Genomic DNA, 18,298 nt, shown 5'->3' with positions numbered 1-18,298 from the left:
ATTTTTGTATTTTTAGTAGAGATAGGGTTTCACCATGTTGGCCAGGCTGGTCTCTAACTCCTAACCTCAGGTGATCTGCCCGCCTTGGCCTGCCAAAGTGCTGGGATTACAGGCACGACCCATCACTCCAGACCTAAAAAAATTTTTTTTAATAAAACGTTTTTTAAAAAAATCTATTACATTAATTTGTTGACTTAACATTTGCCTTTTACATTGAAGTGGAATTTAAACGTATTAAAATAGCCATTAATAGTGATTTAAAAAATCTAGGTTGTTAGGCTTACGTTTATTTGAAATAGAAATTTCTCTGAAAACCAAATGGCCATTCTAAATGTAATGATCATTTACCATTTCAAAAAAAAAGTTTTATGATGATGTCTTGTGTTATAAATTCTCTCTTATTGTCTGAAAGCCAGCTCTCAGTTTCGCCGGGTAAACTGGCCTGTTTGAAGTTTTCTGAGGATACATTTTCTCTCTCACTATCTTTTTGGTCACCTAGTTTGATTACAGCAGTGAACGTTATTACAGAGCCCTCTGCACAAGAGCCCGTGTATGTCTTTAAAAGGTGGAATTACTGTTCATTTCAGGTGTCACTCCAAGGATTTAACGTGAATCTAACTGTATTTGTTAAGTCCTCTTTTGTATTTGGTCTATTTTCTACCACAGCAAAGTCAACAGAACAAGCTAGGACACAGATTATCTACTTCTAGGCCAGAAATCTGAGAGGATTTAGAGGAAATCAGTAAACCAGTGAGCTCTCATACAGCGGTTGACCTGGCTGGTGAGACCGTCTTGTCCACTTGCCATGGCCAAGTGGGACCTGTTGCTGTCTTATCCACTACTTGCAACTTTGAGTGTCTTAATTGACTCGGTTTAGGGACTTTTGTTTTCTTCAACTTGTCTTTTCTTTGAAGTTTTAATATACATTTATATACAGTATATACTGGGTAATATAATACATGTTATAACCTGGACTCAGAGCACCCCTCAGTTAGTGTTTTCATTTTCTGCCCTTTATCTGTCTCTCCTGTTCCACATTCGTCTCATTTGCCGAGTACTTTCTGAGCTCATGATGTTCCTTTCCGAGTTTCCTAACTTCTGCAGAAGCACCTTGACCGCACAGGTCATCCCGAATCTTGCAGTATTCGTGCAGTGTTGTCTTCAGGTTTTATTTGTTGCCTAGTTTTAGAGTTCACTATCTGTGGCCACGCTAATCGTGCCCATGCAGAGTGCTGACCGCAAGGAGCTCTATTCCGTGCTGAGCTGGACTCTAGGAGCTCAAGTGACGTTTCGTGGTGAGGAGGCAGGGATTCTGAATTGCAAAGGAGCAGCGCGAATGAGGGCTGTTTGGCCCTTGCCTATTGCTGGCTTGTAACTTCCCCTCACAGAATCTCTTGAAATGGATGCCACTCCTGAAGTGACGTGGCTCTGTTTTAGGGGCCTACTCGTGCAGTGGTGTGTGCAACTCTCCTGGCGCTCGGGAAAAGTGGAGTACAGGGATGCCTGCGGGACGATCTGTCATCAGCCAGGGCCCTGCCTGCCTTAGCCCCCGCTGAGAGCTCAGCATAGCCTCCACCTGCAGCGGTCTTCCTGGGCATTTTCTTAAGTGAAAATAAAGATTCAGCCATGAAATGATTTTTGTTTTAATTAATTAATTAATTAATTAATTTTTTTTTTGAGACGGAGTTTCGCTCTGTCGCCCAGGCTGGAGTGCAGTGGCCGGATCTCAGCTCACTGCAAGCTCTGCCTCCCGGGTTTACGCCATTCTCCTGCCTCAGCCTCCCTAGTAGCTGGGACTACAGGCGCCCGCCACCTCGCCCGGCTAGTTTTTTCTGTATTTTTTAGTAGAGACGGGGGTTTCACCGTGTTCGCCAGGATGGTCTCGATCTCCTGACCTCGTGATCTGCCCGTCTCGGCCTCCCAAAGTGCTGGAATTACAGGCTTGAGCCACCGCGCCTGGCCTAATTTATTTATTTTTAATGTAAGAAACAAATAGAATTGCTTTTTAGAAGACAAAACTGAAATGAAGCATTGAAAACATTCACGATTGTTATGAAGATGCAGATCCTCGGAATGAAAAAGTATGTGTTTTAAAGTTCCCTGTTTACGTTTCTGAACTTTTAGGAATCTCTAGGTTTGGGAGGTTGAGGCGTCGTCTTCAGGCCTCACAGTGAACACCCGGGCTGCAGTCCGCTCCACAGGGCTCACTGTGATGTTTTCTTTGTGTTTGTAGCTCAGTGTCTTTAATGCAGTAACTGCCTGCTGAATGCAGTGGGATGTTTGCTGCTGATCACAGGGACATTTAGGCTGTTGAGGTTTGTCCTTCAGTTACTGAAGGAAGAAAGGAATTCAGAATGAGGACCCAGCATCCTTTCATAAACTTAGGGAATGATTAACTGTATTTTGCCTAAAGATCATGCAAGCCCACACCCCTGCCCCCTCCTGCCTGCTTGCCTTCTAGTGTGGAAAATTTGAAGCAGGCAGGAAAGTATATCCAATCTACAAGGATGAAGTAGCTGAAGGAATCTGGGTGAGGAGAAGTGAGGGTGGCAGAATAGTGCAGCAAGGTCGGATGAGGACAGAACCCGTGTACACCATTCTGTGGTCGTGCCTAGCTACGGGAGAGGCCCCTCGTGGCTCTCAGCTTCTCAGCAGCTGGGGAAAAGATGGGAACCCAGTCTGTAATGGCAGGCACAGGGGACATATGATGAAGGCCAGTGGATTTTCCCAAGAGGCCCAGCTTTTTCTGACACTGAGATCTGAGAGAAATTTCTTCTTTAGACCCTCACTAAGAATATGTCCCCCACCCATCCCTACAGTGGATAATGAAATGGATTTCTTCCTTCTGGGTCTTCTAATGGCTCGCGGTGAAGTTCAGAGGGGAAACGGTCTTGTGGGTGAATAGTGAAAGAACGCCGAGCAGACAGGGAGCATTCCCCTGGGACTTTTGGATCCAGTGATAGAATTTAGAAGACTTAGGGGTGTGAACGGACTGTGTATCCCTCAGATTATCCTTCAAAATAACAATGGCCCAGAATTTTGAGATGAGGCAGCAGGTGTGCCCATGGTGCTGTGTCGGCCGCTGGGTGTTACAGTGAGAAGCGGACCCGTGTCTTTGACAGTTGTCTGAGGGAAGGATAAGCTCACCAAGTCCAGGGTGACAGTCAAGGAACCTGGCCCCGTGGCCCCTCTCCTACACTGTGGTGGGCCAGGGGAGAGCTCTCAGACACCCCGGGCTTCCTTGGGACACTGTTTGGGATCGCCTGACAGTGTCCCAAGGAACTGTTCCCAAGGCTGCAGCATTCCCTGACAGAGAGCGAGGCTGTAGGAATCTTAGCCTGGAGAAGTTTTGAAGGAGTTGTCTGCGGTGGGCTTTAAAAAAGTAAATGACATCCTGGCTAACACGGTGAAACCCCGTCTCTACTAAAAATACAAAAAAATTAGCCGGGCGTGGTGGCGGGCACCTGTAGTCCCAGCTACTCAGGAGGCTGAGGCAGGAGAATGGTGTGAACTCAGGAGGTGGAGCTTGCAGTGAGCTGAGATCGCGTCACTGCACTCCAGCCTGGGCGACAGAGTGAGACTCCATCCCTCCCCCCCCAAAAAAAACACAAAACAAAAAACAAAACAGTAAATGAAAAACAATAGCAAAAGAACAACAACAACAAAAAATCACAAAACCGCAGCAAAAGCACCCTTAGAAATGTCTCATTCCAAGCACTGACCCATCCTTGTTCTTCCCCAGTCCTCACTTAATTCTTAATTGGATATAAGCCAGGGTCTGTCTCTCCAGGAAATCATCGGCGAGCGTGGCCAGTCATGAGAGAGCAGGACCAGGGATCAGCTGAGGCTTATTCTGAGATGAGATTATCAAAATACCAAGAATGCTTCTAAGTTATGATTCTTGATATGACGGCAACGAGGAATGCAGTGTGTCTGAAAGAGCCACCAGGTCAGGAGACCCGTCTGAAGGAAGCCAGGGATCAGAATATAACCCTGTTCATGTGATTTCAAGCTGCCACCCCGTCTGTCAGGGACTTGTTCCTGCCAGTCCTCCCCTTTTGGTGACCTCTCCCCTGAGGGTTGGTAACCAGGGGCTCCCCTGAGTGTTGGTGACCTCTCACCTGAGTGTTGGTGACCAGGGGCTCCCCTGAGTGTTGGTGACCTCTCCCCTGAGTGTTGGTGACCTCTCCTCTGAGTGTTGGTGACCTCTCACCTGAGTGTTGGTGACCTCTCCTCTGAGTGTTGGTGACCTCTCCCCTGAGGGTTGGTAACCAGGGGCTCCCCTGAGTGTTGGTGACCTCTCCCCTGAGGGTTGGTGACCTCTCACCTGAGTGTTGGTAACCAGAGGCTCCCCTGAGTGTTGGTGACCTCTCCCCTGAGTGTTGGTGACCTCTCCCCTGAGGGTTGGTAACCAGGGGCTCCCCTGAGTGTTGGTGACCTCTCCCCTGAGGGTTGGTGACCTCTCACCTGAGGGTTGGTAACCAGGGGCTCCCCTGAGTGTTGGTGACCTCTCCCCTGAGGGTTGGTGACCTCTCACCTGAGTGTTGGTAACCAGAGGCTCCCCTGAGTGTTGGTGACCTCTCCCCTGAGGGTTGGTGACCTCTCCCCTGAGGGCTGGTGACCTCTCCCCTGAGGGTTGGTGACCTCTCACCTGAGTGTTGGTAACCAGGGGCTCCCCTGAGTGTCGGTGACCTCTCACCTGAGGGTTGGTGACCAGGGGCTCACCTGAGTTTGGCATTTCCATAGCTGCAGCTGTGGTTGATGGTCCCTAGACTCTGACAGGAGCCAGGCACTCTCAGGTTGGTCACGAGAGATTTCTCCACAGGGTGACAGAGGACAGCAGTGATGATTCATCTTACTAATCCTGGGACAGGATGTTGGCTTGAAAACTAGACTGAAAATGGGTCAAGAAGGCAGGTGCCCAGTGACCTTGTGGTCTGCCTGTGGCGAGGGGCGTCAGGGCTGCCTCTCGAGAAATGGACATGACGGCGGTTTCCTCGGTTGGCCACGCCCACAGAGTTTTAAGAAAGCAAAGTGTGTAGCAGTGAAACCCCCGGATGAGGACAGACTGCAGAGTTCCCGGGGCAGAAAGCCATTGCCGGGTATTTCATTCAGTGTGTTTGTGATCAGGTCGTCTCCGTAAGGCATGGGTACCCCTGAGAGTGTCTGCAGTGTTCAGGGCTGTTCCTTGTGAGTAGAAGTGTGGGGTAGACACCCAGGAATGGGGCGCGGTGTGGGCTCTGGGGGATCTCTCACCGCTGCAGAGAGTCCTGGAAGGGTGGCCTCAGGACCACCCTAGTTCCTGGCCCTGAAGGCCAAGCCCAGATCCTCCCTTAACAATATATTAGCCTTGACCTTCTCGAAGCTGATCACAAAATATTGTGGCACAGTTTTATGAGATCACAGTTTTGTGAGGCTCTGTCCCTGGCCAAGCCCCTGTAGAAGCTTTAGGCCAGGGGTGTCCAACCTCTTGGCGTCCCTGGGCCACATCAGAAGAAGAAACTCTTGGGCCACACATAGAATACACTAACACTAATAGCTGACGAGTGAAGAAAAAGGTCCTGTGCATCATGTTTTTAGTATTTGCCACCACGGATGAGCAAAACCATTGTTGCATTGAAAGGGCTGGACATGGCTCCTTCAGCTCCTGACAGCCTTTCACCTTAGCGACTGGAGCAGCTACAGCATGTTAGGTGATTTATCAAACATCTGCTGCTGGCAGGTGACCGGAGGTGAGATTTCTCTCTACAGACACTCAGGGTGGAATTGGAGCAGAACCCAGGTGGAGGACGAGGTCGCTGGTGGCTTTTCCAGGTAGAAGGCCAGTTCCCTTGTGGCTTCTCCAGGTGGAAGACCAGGTCACTGGTGGCACTCCCAGGTGGAAGGCCAGATCACTGGTCACTTCTCCAGGTGGAAGGCCAGCGTCTCCAGGTGGAAGGCCAGATCACTGGTCACTTCTCCAGGTGGAAGGCCAGGTCACTGGTGGCACTCCCAGGTGGAAGGCCAGATCACTGGTCACTTCTCCAGGTGGAAGGCCAGTGTCTCCAGGTGGAAGGCCAGATCACTGGTCACTTCTCCAGGTGGAAGGCCAGGTCACTGGTGGCACTCCCAGGTGGAAGGCCAGATCACTGGTCACTTCTCCAGGGGGAAGGCCAGCGTCTCCAGGTGAAGGCCAGCGTCTCCAGGGGGAAGGCCAGCGTCTCCCAGGTGGAAGGCCAGATCACTGGTCACTTCTCCAGGTGGAAGGCCAGCGTCTCCAGGTGAAGGCCAGCGTCTCCAGGTGGAAGGCCAGCGTCTCCAGGTGGAAGGCCAGATCACTGGTCACTTCTCCAGGGGGAAGGCCAGCGTCTCCAGGTGAAGGCCAGCGTCTCCCGGTGGAAGGCCAGATCACTTGGCTTCACCACGTGGAAGGCCAGATCACTGGTGGCTTCCTGTGGCTCCTGCCCCCTTTCATTCTTCCTGCTCTGACCTCACTATGTAATCCTGAATCCACGTGGGTGCTGTCACAGCAGTTCTAGGAGTTGGCACGAGAGAAAAATGATCCCTTTGCACTCAGTGCTGGCTGTCTTTCCCCAGAACAGCAGTAAGCAGGAACGGACTACTCTAATATCATATAACTTAGAACCTGGGCTGCTAGGAACAGAAAAGTGCATTTTTTTTTTTTTTTTTTCTGTACTGATTCCTTATGACTTCTGCTTACCTGTAAACTTGGTGAGGGACTTACTGTTCACGCACCCAGAGCTGACTGGGAGGAGTGCCTGAAAGAGAGCTCTGCAGTTGCTCAGGAACTCGGGAAGAGCTAACATATTTAGAGGATTAAAGGAAATAGGGCTTTTTGACTCCTTGAAAGATTAATTTCCTTATATAGTTTTCACATAAGGTGTTTTCTCTAAGAAAGTTCAACCAGGGGATACACTGGTCCCCCTTGCCAGTGGGGGATATGATTGAAGACCCCAGTGGGTGCCTGAAACTGCAGATAGTACCAAATCCTATATATACTGTGTTTTTTCTTGTACATACATATCTATGATAAAGTTTCATTTAGAAATTGGGCTCAGTAAGAGACTTCTGAACAGCAGTAGCTAAGAATAATTATTGTAACAAAATACTGTAGGAAAAGTTACATAAATGTGGTGTCTCTGTCTAAAAATATCACCCTTCCTTGTCTTGTGAGGACGTGAGATGACGCAGTGCCCTGTAGTGAGAGGCGAGAGGTGAGTGATGTAGGTTAGGCCACTGTGGCCTCTGACATACACCAGAAGAGGACCAGCTGCTTGGGTGACCTGGGCCGTCGACGCATGAGGATGTCAGTGGCTGCAGGTCAGGAGCAGACGGTGTCGATGACTGACAGGCAGGCAGGGTGACAATGCGGAGATGCTGGACAGAGGGCTGGTTCAGGTTCTGGGCAGGCGGAGCGGGACAGGCGAGTGCTTCCCCTTCCTCTGCCCCCCACCGAGCTTCTGGGGTGGCCAGCGAGCGAGTCTTGGCACTGGAGGGCAGTGCTGGCTGGGTGGCTCATCTGAGAATGTTCCTTCTGATAACTCGGATGCTTTCTTCCCAAGATCGTCCTTCTGAGAAGCTTCAAGCACCCATTAGAAGACGTTCCCCCGGTGATGGTTAAGGCGGAGCAGCGGGAGAGCCAGTGTTGTTTTGGCTCAAGTCAGCTGGACAGTTTCTGTTATTTGTTTTGGCTTCCTGGTCCCTGTGAGGGGTTGGCACGGGGGGCGTGAGAATCGCCTTGTTTTTGCTTTGCTGTAACTGAGGAAAGGATTAAGGAGCCATCTGTGGCACATTGTTGTCGCCATAAAAAAAAACTACACTTTTCCAATAGCGTGAAGTTTGCTTCTGTTCACGTCTGTCATAGGACAGGTGTGTCATGCCCACAAGCGATTGGACCTGTGGGAGTTCTGTTGTGGGTGGTTCCCGGAACTATGGGCGGGCGGTTTCACCCAGGGCTCCCTCTGCTTTGTGTCTTGTAGAATGTCGTTCTCTCAGGAGGCTCCACCATGTTCAGGGATTTTGGACGCCGACTACAGAGGGATTTGAAGAGAGTGGTGGATGCTAGGCTGAGGCTCAGCGAGGAGCTCAGCGGCGGGAGGATCAAGGTAGGAGCCAAGGGCCTCCACGTGGTGCCGGGGGCTTCTGCGCCAGGCCTGACTCGGGCCGTCCTGACACAGAGCTGAAGGAGCTTGTCTGGGTCGCGTGAAATCAAAACAAGTGTGCATCGCTTTCTGAGCTGCATTTTGACATGACCGCGGAGGTTTGCTGCCTGAGGTCCTTCCAGGCTGGTAGTTCAGACCGATGGTCCTGACGACACAGCAATGGCAGCTTCACACTCTCCCTGACCATACCTGCCAGCAGTTTCCTTTTGTGTCATAGAGATCAGGCATGGGGTGTAATGACCAGTGTCCCAAGGAGATGGGACTGATTTATGGTGAAGATCTCTCATATCCTTTGGAAATGTTCTCATTAAATGAAAATAACTAATGTTAGCAGGGAGTTAAGGCGTTTCTCCAAGATAGTCATTCTTAAGTAGCTGCTGATCACTGTGGGCTTCTAACCAAGATTGAGCTTCGATAGCGGCAGTGGGCGCAAGGAAGAGAGCGCACGAGTCCACTGTTGGAAAAGCACAGTTTCTTTTTCTTTCTTTTTTTTTGGAGACAGAGTCTCGCTCTGCCGCCTAGGCTGGAGTGCAGTGTCGAGATCTCGGCTCACCGCAAGCTCCACCGCCCAGGTTCACACCATTTTCCTGCCTCAGCCTCCTGAGTAGCTGGGACTAAAGGTGCGCCTGCCACCACACCTGGCTAATTTTTTTGTATTTTTAATGGAGACGGGGTTTCACTGTGTTAGCCAGGATGGTCTCCATCACCTGACCTCGTGATCTACCTGCATTGGCCTCCGAAAGTGCTGGGATTACAGGCATGAGCCACCTCACCCAGCCGGAAAAGCACAGTTTCTTTTAGTATTTTGGGGATGGTTAATCTTATTTGGGATGGTCTCTGCAGTGCCAGAACATTTGATATGTTTGGTCAAAAAATAGCAGTGAGGTTAACTGCTTGGATTTTGTGCTTTTGTGCTTTAATGCTTTCAGCCTTGTGAGAGGCAGGTTCTGCTTGCCGGACGCACTGTGTTCCTTTGAGCCCTGGGGGCTGGGATTGTGGTGGGTCTTAGGGGGGATCTGGCAGCAGGGGCAGAGTCACTGAGTGCTGGGTGTGAGGTTGTGCTTGTGCCAGTAAAAGGAGGGCGGCCCCGGGTGAAGCCGTGGTCTCGTCAGCTGGGGGATGATTGGATCACAGATGTGTCTGTGCGCGTGGAGTAAGTGAGAGCTGCTTTCTCTTCCAGCCAAAGCCTGTGGAGGTCCAGGTGGTCACTCATCACATGCAGCGCTACGCCGTGTGGTTCGGAGGCTCCATGCTGGCCTCGACTGTAAGTCCCCCTCTCGGGGGGCTCTGTGTTTCCATTCCTGTGCTCTCTGTTGAGTTTGGGTAAATATCGTCTATGAAGGTGAAATACTGTGTGCCCTAATCGTGTGGCTCTAAACAGACAGTTCTGTAAAATATAAATTATATCTTTTTTTTTTTTTTTTTGAGATGGAGTTTTACTCTGTCACCCAGGCTGGAGTTTAGTGGCGCGATCTCAACTCACTGCAACCTCTGCCTCCCAGTTCTCCTGCCTCTGTGTCCTGAGTAGCTGGGACTACAGGCGTTTACCAGCACACTTGGCTAATTTTTTTGGGTTGTATTTTTAGTAGCGATGGGGTTTCGCCATGTTGGCCAGGCTGGTCTCGAACTCCTAACCTCAGGTGATCCACCCCCCCCCCCCGCCCCCCGCTTAGCCTCACAAAGTGCTGGGATTACAGGCCTGAGCCTCTGCGCCCGGCCCAATATAAACTATGGTCTAAATAATCACACAACACATTTATCACTTATCCTTGCTAATTAGGGGTTACAGATAACATGGTAAGTGGAATCCAAAAATAATCTAAACAAATCCTGCATTAATCATTAATTTCAGTGACTTTTCCAAATAATTCTTACTTTTCCCCTCAAATCTGTGAACAACTCACACGTTGTTGGTGGGGGGGGGGTCTGTGAACAGCTTACACATTATCACATGTTGTTAGTGGGAGACCAGCATTGGGTTGGTCCTGAGAAGATAGAGGCTGATGAAATTTCTAAAAAGTGAAATGCCCCCCCCATTAGTAGTTCAGTACATCAGAGAGGTAAAATCTTGCAGCAATGGTCCCGTGAGGGAGGGTGGAGGCCGAGATGAGGAGAGTGTCTTGCCTGCTTGGTAGCTTGGCTTTATTCTGAAACGTGTGTCTTTCTGTCCGCCTGTTGCCTCTCGTAGCCTGAGTTCTTTCAGGTCTGCCACACCAAGAAGGACTATGAAGAGTATGGGCCCAGCATCTGCCGCCACAACCCCGTCTTCGGAGTCATGTCCTAGTGTCTGCCTGAAAGTGTCGTTCGATGGTGTCACGTTGGGGAACAAGGGTCCTTCAGAACCCAGAGAAGGCCGCCGTTCTGTAAATAGCGACATCGGTGTTGCTGCCCAGCAGCGTGCTTGCATTGCCGGTGCATGAGGCGCGGCGCGGGCCCTTCAGTAAAAGCCATTATCCGTGTGCGACCGCTGTCTGCCAGCCTCCTCCCTCACCCGCCCTCCTCTCCCTCGCTCTCCCTCCTCCTCTTCCTCTTCCGAGCTGCTAGCTGACAAATACAATTCTGAAGGAATCCAAATGTGACTTGGAAAATTGTTAGAGAAAACGACATTAGAAAATGGCGCAAAATCCTTCTGCCCCGGGAGAGAATGTGGGGGTGCAAACCCTTTTCCTCCCAGCCTATTTTTGTAAATAAAATGTTTAAACTTGAAATACAAATCGATGTTTATATTTCCTATCATTTTGTATTTTATGGTATTTGGTACAACTGGCTGATACTAAGCACGAATAGATATTGATGTCATGGAGTGCTGTGATCCAGAGTTTTTAATTGTGAGGCATGTTCTGATATGTTTATAGGCAAACAAATAAAACAGCAAACTTTTTTGCCACATGTTTGCTAGAAAATGATTATACTTTATTGGAGTGACATGAAGTTTGAACACTAAACAGTATTGTATGAGAATTACTACAGATCATGTATCTTCTAGTTTTTTCTGTTTGAACTTTCTGGAACTGTTTTATAGAAGATGATGGTTTGTTGTCGGTGAGTGTTGGATGAAATACTTCCTTGCACCATTGTAATAAAAGCTGTTAGAATATTTATAAATATCTTTGTGCTGTGGTGTGGTGGTCTGTTGTTTTCCTCCCTGTCGCTGCGCTTCTTTTAAAGAATATTGACATTGTTTTACATCATTGGCGGATTTGATTAATACCCAGCTTGTGGGAGGAAATACCTTTTTCTGAATGGTGTGGGCTGCCTGCCGTGCAGTGGCCAGTCCATCGCTGGGGTATCGTGGGTCTGGATAACCCATCAGAGACGGTTTTGGCATCTGGGGTATAGTGGGAAGGAGCGACTAATGATTTCTGATATTCTTTCCTAGAAATTCAGGATTCATGACTGTAAGCTTTCAGTAACTACTCTGATGTTTGCTGAATGGATTGTTGGCTTGAAAGGTAATTTGCTCAATTAATAGATTTAGGTTTATTTCGCTCTTTGTATAATTCTTATAATTATGTTACTTTAAAAATTGCTATTTATGGTATTTCTTCTAAGTTGTGAAGTGTGTTTTTTTTTTTGTTCTGTTTTAAAATTTTTTCCTTACTTCCACTCTCAAAGGAGGTGAATGAAGTATGTTTTTTTCTCAGAAAATTTGCCTTCATAAAGAAACGTAGCCAGGTGCAGTGGTGTGCCCCTGTAGTCCCAGCTCCTCAGAAGGCTGAGGCAGGAGGGTCACTTGAGTCCAGCAAGTCAAGACTGCAGTAAGCTAGGACTGAGCCACTGTATTCCAGCCTGGGTGACAGAGTGAGACCCCATGTCTTGAATAAAACAAAAACAAGAATAACAACACAAAAATGTGATGTTATTATTTGAGTTTAGAAATAAGTTTAATACTGAACTCAGTATGGTGAAATCTGAGTTTACCAAGCCTCAGCTGCCCAAATCTCTGATATTGTCACTGTGCTAGACCCTCAGTCTCCCCAGTCAAGAGTCTGGTACCACCTGCTTCTCCCCTGATCCAAAGTGTTTCTCTGCATTCCCTTGGAGATTTGCTGCTTCTCGGGATTGCTGTACCATTGGCTTCTCATGATCTTCCAGCCGTTTTATTGCCTCAAATTCCCAGTTGGTCTGCCTGCCTTCAGTCACACCTTTGCAGCCTGAACATGGTAGTGAGAGCCATTCCTTCTAACGCATTTTCTTCTTAGTTCTGTGCTATTCAGGGACCCACCTGCTACTCCCACCTTCACCCTGCCCCGCCCGGTTCAGCATGCTTTGCACATCTCACAATGCGCACTGTCGTTCCCACCTCTGCTCTGCATCTGTGCATTGGCAGGTGCTTTGTTGCATCTTCTCCAAACCCCGGGAATAACACCACTCTGTATGTCAGTGCTGTGGCAGCCTGGCTAAGCTAGAGCTGTATAACCTGTCCTTCCACCACAGGACACCCAAAGCTTCCATGTTTGATACAAGATGATCTTTGAGATTGTACTTCTGTTTGTCAACTTAAAGGACTGTGGGAGAATTTTTTTTTTCTTTTTTAAGATGGAGTTTTGCTCTTGTCCCTCAGGCTGGAGTGCAATGGTGCCATCTTGGCTCACCTCAACCTCCACCTCCTGGGTTCAAGCGATTCTTCTGCCTCAGCCTCCCAAGTAGCTGGGATTACAGGCATGCACCACCACGCCCAGCTAATTTTGTGTTTCTAGTAGAGATAAGATTTCTCCATGTTGATCAGGCTGGTCTCAAACTCCTAATCTCAGGTGATCCACCCATCTTGGCCTACCAAAGTTCTGGGATTATAGGTGTGAGCCACCATGCCAGGCTGAGCACATTTTGTTTTAAACCTACATTGACAGGACAGAGTGATCCATTAGAATGTGAGAGGTATGATGATGCTGTGGTTCTCAACCCTGGGCAAGATCCATCCCAAATTAAGAGAATCAGAATACGGGCCCCAGGGAAGACATCCCATTTTTGCTTTCTGTTTTTAAACTCCTTAGGCATTGCCAGCATAGCTGGATCTGAAAGGCTTATGAGCAGAAGGATGGGCTTTTGACTCAGAAAGATCTGAGTATGAAGTCTGGCTGTTCCTTAAGCAAATGAGATCCTCTTTTCTGTTTGCTCATCTGTGGGAGAATTGTAATGGTCCTTTTGCTGTTAATAGAGGTGAGTTATAATTTTTTGTTTATTCAATAAGCCTGGCAGGTACTATAGATAGAAACGAACTGTGATTCTGCCATGTGTACCATTCACTTTATAAGGAAGAAAAATGTTTACAGTTAGTAATTCTGACAAAATCTCTACTTACCTTTTGTTCAGGTTGAATTAATTAGATCATAATCTAGAAATGAGTTAAGTGTTCCTAGAGTTGATGGGTGAAATCGACCTCCTATGACAAAATTACAACTCCAGGTGAGCAGTTTTCTGTAAAAAACATTTCACCGAATATACTCGTTAAATTCTAAAATTATAAGTCTACAGTCTTCAGGACTATTAAAACAAACCTTTTAATAGTACAGGAGCCAGGTGTAGTGGCGAGTACCTGTAGTCGCAGCTACTGGGTAGGTGGAGGTGGGAGAATCCATTGAGCCCAGGAGTTCAAGGCTGCAGGAGCCAGGGTCGTGCCACACACTCCAGCAACAGTGAGACCTTCTTAAAAAGTGCAGGAAGTTGCTTTGCCCTATTTAACAGATTTAGACATAAACTCAGCTTTACAATGGTGGGAATATTATACAAACGGCCTTAACTTAAAATCTGGCAACTAGTATGTGAATATTTAACATTATCTTTCTAAGAAGATATGATGGCTGGCTCAGAGCTGCTCTTTCCAACACACCTGTGGGAACAGCCTCTCACTTCTTTGGGGATATTCATCCGCTGTTCCTGAGGGTTTAGCTTCGGTTTTATGAACTTTTAAGCCAAGATTAGATTAAGTAATGTGAAGCTTATGAGTTTGTTTCTGCGTATGGTGAGGGTTGGGGAAGAAACAAGAGAAATGGAGACTCCTGAAATGGGGGCCGTAGAAGAGGACCCGATCAGCGCTGCTGAGGATGGGGGAGGTGACTGCATCCCTTACAGAGGGAGGAAGGGGAAGCGCAGAAGGCACCCGGTGCTTGTGTTGACCAACTGCAGGTGGGTGGAGGACTCTCCCCGGTTGAGTTTCCATTTCCATGTGGCCCAAATGGAGGAGGGAAGAAGGCAAGACTTTCTTAGGGGTTGGGGTTTGGGTTTTGCCAGGCAAGTGTGATGATGGGTGGGGCAAGTGTCCTGGGGGCAGGCAGGTGTAGATGGGGTTTCTCTGCTGCTAACATGAGGGACCATGGACTCCAAGTAGGGGGAGCGGAGGGAGATGAGAGATAGGGAGGAGTGGAGGCATTTGAAGCCTGAAGGCCCTGGGCTTCAAGATTAGGAGGTTGTGGTCCTGAAGAATGATACTGACTAAGATTTCAGAGGTGGAGCACCTCTCAGTAATAACAGGGTCATCGAAGTGGCCATTGTGTGGAGATTGAATTCACTGGAAATGGAGGAATGTAGGGAATTTTGAGAGAAGAGCACTGGATAGGTTGTCCGGTGGGTGCTGGCTCACGTAGGAGGCCGTGGGGGTGGAGATGAAAGGAAGACTGGTCCAGCTGCCTAAAGTCCTGCCTCAGGCTCGGGGTGGCAAGGAGCTGAGCACCGACTGTGAGCTGGGCACTGCGCCGAGAGTGACCCACGTCGGGAGTGAGGCTGCGTAGCCTCCTTTCATCTGAACGCAACCCTGTGAAGTTGGTACTGCTATTCCCATTTTCCGGATGGGAGAGCTGTGGCTGAAAGAAAGTCAACAACGTGCCAAAACCACACAGCCAGGAAGCCGAGAAGTCATATTGAATCTATTTTCTCCAGTCTTGTAGAAGTAGGTCATAGCAACTGGTGAGAGACCGGGTGGTAAAACCCAGTGATAGGGATCTGCGGCATGACTTCATCAGATAGCGGGGTAGAAAGAGTTTGTAAATGGCCGTGGGGAGCTGGAAATCCCCCTTGAATCCAGATGCCTCGGTACGTAATGTGTTCCAGGGAGCTACTGATGCAGGGTGTCTAGATGTAAAATTATTTTCATTTCTGTTCACAGTGCTTTGTTAATATATGTCTTGTCAGGTGCACTGGTTTTCTGTTACAAGGCACATACAAGACAGTTGTTAATCTGAGCGCTTGGAACCATAATTAGCCCCTAGTAAGTGTTCAATAAATTTTAGCCATTATTATTATTCCGTTACAAAGCAGTTGCTGTGTCTTAAGAGCTCTCCTTACCAACATGGTGTTAAAAAAAGTTTCAGCATAGGAAAAGGGAATTTTGGATTCATGAACTGTATTGCCTTTTGGAATTTCATTAAGAAAGGGTTAGACAAAAGATACTAGTGGGTAGTAGCAGAATGCAGACTCCCAGGGCCTTTTCTTACCACTGCAGCTGATAGGATCGAATCACTTTTATCGTCCGTCTAAGGAAAAGGAAGCCGCTTGGAGCCTTGGGTTGCCTGCATGGCAGCTGTCTCCCACTGGGCTCCAGACCAAGTCGTCCCGTCACAGCCATGTGAGGCCGTCTCTGTTTTTGGCTGTGCGTGTTCCGTAGGCTTGCTGCTTGGGGGCAGTATGGTGGCAGGCGCCCTGCGTGGCCCCGGAGGTGTTTGTTTCCTTCCCTGGGGTGCTCTTGCCTGTCCGGGGTGTTCACCCTCCTCTGCCGCTGCCCCTCTGTGTGTAGAAGGCAGCCCCTCCTTCACCAGTGCACCAGTGACACCTGTGTCCCTCGCCGGACTGACGTCCTGGAACATAGGGGCCGTAGGGTGCTTATCTTGGGACCCCCCAGGGCCTTCACAAGGCCTGGTAGGTGCCCAGTAGACGCTAAGTTCCTATTCGAAAAGAACAAGGCATCACTGGTTTTCCTGGGCTGCGTGTGCTCTGGTGCTGAGACACATTGTGTGTTTGGAGAACTGTAGTATGGTGAGCGCCCAGGATGTAGTGATCGTTACCTTGAGAGTTTAGTGGTATCATCAAACCTAATTCTTGCGCTTGGACTCCAGGAGGGTTTCGGGAACCTGAAGAGTAGAGGATCAAGCCTGTCTAAGACTGCCGCCCGTCTCGAAGTGGCCTTCCCTGCACTCTGGCCACCGTCTGCAGTGCCGATGGAGCAATCCCCCTGCAGGATCCTCGAAGACGTGCCTGTGTTTTATGGTAGTCGTAGCTCATTCCACAACTTGACTCCTATGAATAATGAGCTCTTTTGTGACTGAAGTGCAGATCGTTCGGTGATTAATTCATTCTTTATGATCCCTCCTTTCTATCTCATTTGTAGAAATTACGATTGTGCCAGACAGGCTTCTGGGGTTAATCAAGTGCACAGCTTATTGAAAACCGCAAGAGAGGCCCATTAAGAATATTTATCTGTTAAATAATTCTTTACTTAATTGAAGAATATTTCATAATGTTTCTTTTAAAAGTAACTGTCACCCTTGTTAAATAAAAATATAACTTGATTGGCAAAATAATTGCATGGGGCTCTAATTGGCAATTACATCATTGTCACTTGGTCAGACAGAAATCTTTTTAAAAAGAGGAAGAAAAACTATAGCTTGATCTTAGTATCACTGTGAAAGTTCTTTTTTTTTTTTTAGTTTTAAAATATTAGCTCTTTTTACGCTATATTGGTTCTCAAAAGTAAGCAGCAGCTCATTCTCTGCAGATTGACTTCTCAGGTTTGATTTTTTTTGTTTTTCATTTTGGGTGCTGTGGATTATTTTTTGTGTGTGTGTGTATGTGTGTATAATCATATGTGTATGTAGTTGTTAATGTCATATTGTTGCTAGGAATTTCAATTTTTTAAATGTTTTAATCAGTAAGAGAAGAACAAAGCTTTAAATTATTTAAAAAAAAAATAAACCTAAGGGTTTATGATGTCAAGCAAAATGTGTTTATTTATTGAGACGAGGTCTCACTCTGTCGCTCAGGCTAGAGTGCGGTGGTGTGATCATGGCTCATTGTAGCCTCAATGTCCTGGGCCCAAGCGATTCTCCTGCCACAGACTTTGGAGTAGCTGGGACTACAGGCCCATACCATGACTCCCAGCTAATTTATGTTTTGTAGAGATGGGGTCTTGCTATGTTGCCCAGGTTGGCCTCAAACTCCTGGCCTCAAGTGATCCTCCCACCACAGCCTCCCAAAGTGTTGGGATTACAGGTGTGAGGCACTACGCCTGGCCTGCAAAATTTAAATGCTAGGACATGGCTGTATTTCTTATATTTAGGGATCAGATGTACGTTGGCCTTGAGTCATCTTTTTTCTGCTTCTCATTTGTGACTGGCAATAGTGACCATATGATGAGGTATTTTTGACGCAGTGAGCTGTGCGACATTTTTATAATTATATTGCAGGAGCTTGGGGGCTTGAGCAGAGAGTGGGACACCCAGAATCGAGTGCAGACCCTGGCATTGCCATTGGCTGGTTCTCCGTTTGCGTTCATGTCGGTCATTCCGTTTCTGTCTCTTTCCTTCACCCAGTGAGACGATGGTAACAAGCAGTAGTGGAGTTCATGGTCCCAGGATCCCACATTTCTGAGCCGCTCAGAATGAAAATGTGGTAGAAAGATGAGCTGTGAGGGGCAACTGAGGAAGCCGATGTGAGGGGCCAGACGTGTGGATGTGGAACGGCGGCCATGGCACGGTTCCAGGGCCTTCCATGCACGGAAGGAAAAGCTGTCAGTTACTGAACGCTTGCTCGGCTCTGAGTCACATGTTTACCAAGTGCCCGTCGGAGGATGCAGTCCTGACGATGTGGAGCTTCTGTCCTAGCAGAAGGCAGGGACGTGGGTCCCAGCGTCATGCTATATCATCACAAACCACAAAGGCCCGTGAGAGGAAGTACAGGGTGCCAGGAAACTCACAGCAGGCCTGGAGTGGGGTATGAGCGAGGGGTGTGAAGGAGGCGCCGAGGGGAGGTGGAGCTGAGAGCTGCAGGGGAGTGGAGGCTGCCAGGCCACGAGGTGGAGGGGAGAGCAGTGCAGGAAGAGGCATGTATTATTAGATTGGTGCACAAGTAATTGCGGTGTTTGCAATTATATTTAATGGCAAAACCCACAATTACTTTTGCACCAGCCTAACAGCTTGAAGTGGCTG

General features: G+C 48.2%; 1 protein-coding gene across 9 annotated transcripts in view; it reads left to right on the top strand.

The window, feature by feature from the left end:
• Nucleotides 1–16,638, top strand: part of ACTR3B (actin related protein 3B) — a 106,164-nt gene extending 89,526 nt beyond the window's left edge. For 3 of the 9 annotated variants that reach the window (XM_033192170.1, XM_033192167.1, XM_033192166.1), the window contains 3 exons: nucleotides 7,980–8,105; nucleotides 9,343–9,426; nucleotides 10,351–11,271. In XM_033192170.1, the coding sequence (XP_033048061.1) occupies nucleotides 7,980–8,105; nucleotides 9,343–9,426; nucleotides 10,351–10,446 (306 nt within the window). In that variant the 3' untranslated portion in view covers nucleotides 10,447–11,271. Of the gene's footprint in view, nucleotides 1–7,979; nucleotides 8,106–8,379; nucleotides 8,435–9,342; nucleotides 9,427–10,350; nucleotides 11,272–16,210 lie in introns of those variants that run through there. The other 6 variants (XR_004432734.1, XR_004432733.1, XR_004432732.1 and 3 more) reach the window with 4 other exon arrangements.
• The last annotated feature ends 1,660 nt before the right edge of the window (nucleotides 16,639–18,298 follow it).

Source organism: Trachypithecus francoisi, unplaced genomic scaffold (genome assembly GCF_009764315.1).
Source record: "Trachypithecus francoisi isolate TF-2019V2 unplaced genomic scaffold, Tfra_2.0 Lachesis_group4, whole genome shotgun sequence".
Classification (NCBI taxonomy): Eukaryota; Metazoa; Chordata; class Mammalia; order Primates; family Cercopithecidae; genus Trachypithecus; species Trachypithecus francoisi.
The sequence above is the reverse complement of the archived record's forward strand: the minus strand, read 5'-3'. Positions and strand labels throughout refer to the sequence as shown.